Below are 2,924 nucleotides of genomic sequence, written 5' to 3'. Positions count from 1 at the left end.
CAACGTGTTTTATAACGCACTCATTTGTGCTCTGTGATCAAACAAAAATAAGAATGGAGTCCTCTTTTTAAAAGAAGAACTAAAAACATGCATATGGATGTTTTTTGCTGACATTGTAAAAATGTAATTTAAATCTGAGCTTTCACCCGTTGAAACCACTACATATTTTTTTGGTTTAAAACATTTTTACATAAAAATRAATAAAATTGACACAAATCACTGTTGTCAAATATAATAATTTTTATTGACCACACCTGAGCACAACATATTTTCTGATAACAGGATGGATTTTACCATAAGATAAGCAGGTGTTGTATTTTACATTTACATTTCTGACMGATGAAAACAAGGAGATGGCTTCTTCATTGTGACCAATTAGTTTACTGTAGATTTTTTATGTGTGTATTTAAAAGACCAGAGTAAAGCAGACATCAGCCTTCACGGTCATGTTTAACAGGACTGTATGACAGTAACAGCAACTGCTGGCAGATGTGTTGCTATGTTTGAACGAGATGCTGCATCAGCAGCAGCTACCTCAACACATTCTGACTACTGTACATCTTTATGTTTRAACGGAAAGCTGAAGTATTGAGCCATCTCGGTATAGTGAGTGCTGTTTATCCCACAACCACKGTGTCATCATCTAGAAACTCGTAGTAGGGAACCTCCAGGTTGAGAGGGGCAGGGCCTTTTCTGATGCGACCCGAGGAATCATAATGAGAGCCATGACATGGGCAGTAGTATCCCCCATAATCACCAGAATTAGCAATAGGCACACAGCCCAGATGCGTGCACACTCCCAGGACAATGAGCCATTTGGGATTCACGACCCGGTCCTTGTCATGCTGAGGGTGTCGTAGCCCGGCGAGGTTGACAGCAGCCTCTGCAGCGATCTCATTCTCAGTGCGGTGACGTACAAACAGAGGTTTACCTCGCCACTTGAAGGTCATGTTACTGCCTTCGGGGATTTTGTTGAGCTTGATTTCGATCTTAGATAAGGCCATGACATCGGCCGAGGCGCTCATAGAGGTCACAAACTTTGTGACCATCGTTTTGGCAGCGTAGACACTCACTACAGCTGTAGCTCCCGTCATCATGTAAGAGAAGACTTTCCTGTGTTCACTGCTGTCCTGCGATGATTTTTGGGGGTCGACCACCTGTGGACGCCTGTACTCGGTGAAGTCTGGTACCTTGATGTCTGTGTGGGCGAATCGGACTCCGGCAGAGCCTGCAAAAAACAATCCATCATCAGTTCAACTGAAGGTATCACTGAGAAAAATAAATACCAACACACACAGAACTAATAACATATCCTCCTTCTATAAAACTGAAACAAACAACTCATGCAATTCAAAATAGTATTACTCTCCTTGTTACTGTACTATATTTTTAAAATTTGGTGTAAGAAACACAGACAAGTGAAATGTACTAAATAAAAATGCAGAAAAAATATCCTCATTGTTGGGGTCAACTAATGTTTAGTGTCTGACAGATTTAAGGGCAGCACTCAAATAAACAAGAATGTAAAATTTAGGTGTCTCAGTTTGAATCGAACTTGGGGCTCTAAGTTTGGTTGCAAATTAATTTTAAATCAAGTGTCCTAAATTTAAGTCCAATGTATGAAAAGAAATTAGAAAAAAAAAAAAAACAATTAAGCATAAAAAACAGACTAATTGTAGTTTGAATATTATGTTATAATTATTAGAGAAATAAAGTTAGAAGTACTATGTTGTGTAATCCTAACAAATGCAATTAGGTTTGTTATAAATGTAAAATGTACTGTTGTTGACAACACTGCAAAGAGTATGTAATCACTGATTTTCAATTATAAACCTTTCTAAATGAATGCATGCACCACTAAACTGAAGTCACTTTGTTTTAATCCTAACAGATATTATAAGCTACATACATCACAAAAAAAAACTATACAGTAAATAGTCTACAGTTTTCTTTTCCTCAATGTTCCCCACATTCAATTTCTTGTGTTCAGGACAAGTCACTGTGTGCTGCAGTAATGCAAAGAACAACAAAACACAGCTATCAGAATAAAACACAAAAACAAAYTTAATAAGCCTGACTAAACTAATGTGTCCTAATGTTCAACCCATTTACACGCCTTCAGTCTAACAACACTGACCCTTGAATGTAGCATCTTGTGCTAACCGCTAGTTAGCCAACAACCTGGTGCATACGTACACAACTAAAACCAAACAGCATAATACGTGGAGAGAATATAAACCACGTGCCTCAAAATCTCGTTTTTCTTTTCAGACACAGCCTGTAGTACTTAACYTAGAATTTTAATGCTTGGAATAAAACGACTCTTAGCTTTGGAGGGTACCACAGTCAATGACACGACTCACCGCTAATGCTAGCTGTTACAGCAGGCCCCGTCTTCGGGCTTTGGCCATTTAGCGACTCGCGGCAAAGGAACGGTTTCTTCGGGTCCATCAACACCTTTTCTCCCTTCATAACAACCCCGGGAACCAGCGCTTTCAGGGGTCCGGCGACTGTAAACGCCGTAGCCTGCATATAAGGGGAAAATGCCCCTGATCGGGCAGCTAGGGACATCATCTTTAACTGCTGCTGTTACAACGACCTTGTTTGAGTGACTTCACTACGCACGCTACGTGCTGGCGGATCTAAACAATCACGTGGCATGCACGCCTTACGTAAAACCAGCCAATGTCAGCACGTTTCGCATTCAAAACAAGTGAAAGTCACAAAAACGCAGTGCATTGCTACCTTTTAAAGTTTTCAGGGTTTTGTAAAAAAAAAAACAAAAAACAGCTATCCAACTTCTACGACAGTGTATTAGTATGGAGGACCGAAACTGACATAATTAGAAAATAAAGTAGATTTATGGATCAATCAATAAACACATTCACTTAAAATGCCCCAATTAAATAATAATAATAATAATA

General features: G+C 39.1%; 1 protein-coding gene across 1 annotated transcript; it reads right to left on the bottom strand.

Moving 5' to 3' along the window:
• Positions 1-218: 218 nt before the first annotated feature.
• On the bottom strand, positions 219-2,617 carry uqcrfs1 (ubiquinol-cytochrome c reductase, Rieske iron-sulfur polypeptide 1). Its single transcript, XM_014007147.1, has 2 exons — positions 2,364-2,617; positions 219-1,228 (listed from the first exon to the last, which is right to left on the bottom strand). Exons 1-2 carry the CDS (start codon positions 2,572-2,574, stop codon positions 618-620), a joined length of 822 nt encoding a protein of 273 aa, XP_013862601.1. The 5' UTR covers positions 2,575-2,617; the 3' UTR covers positions 219-617.
• Positions 2,618-2,924: the final 307 nt, after the last annotated feature.

This window comes from Austrofundulus limnaeus, unplaced genomic scaffold (assembly GCF_001266775.1).
Source record: "Austrofundulus limnaeus strain Quisiro unplaced genomic scaffold, Austrofundulus_limnaeus-1.0 Scaffold40, whole genome shotgun sequence".
NCBI lineage: Eukaryota > Metazoa > Chordata > Actinopteri > Cyprinodontiformes > Rivulidae > Austrofundulus > Austrofundulus limnaeus.
The sequence above is the reverse complement of the archived record's forward strand: the minus strand, read 5'-3'. Positions and strand labels throughout refer to the sequence as shown.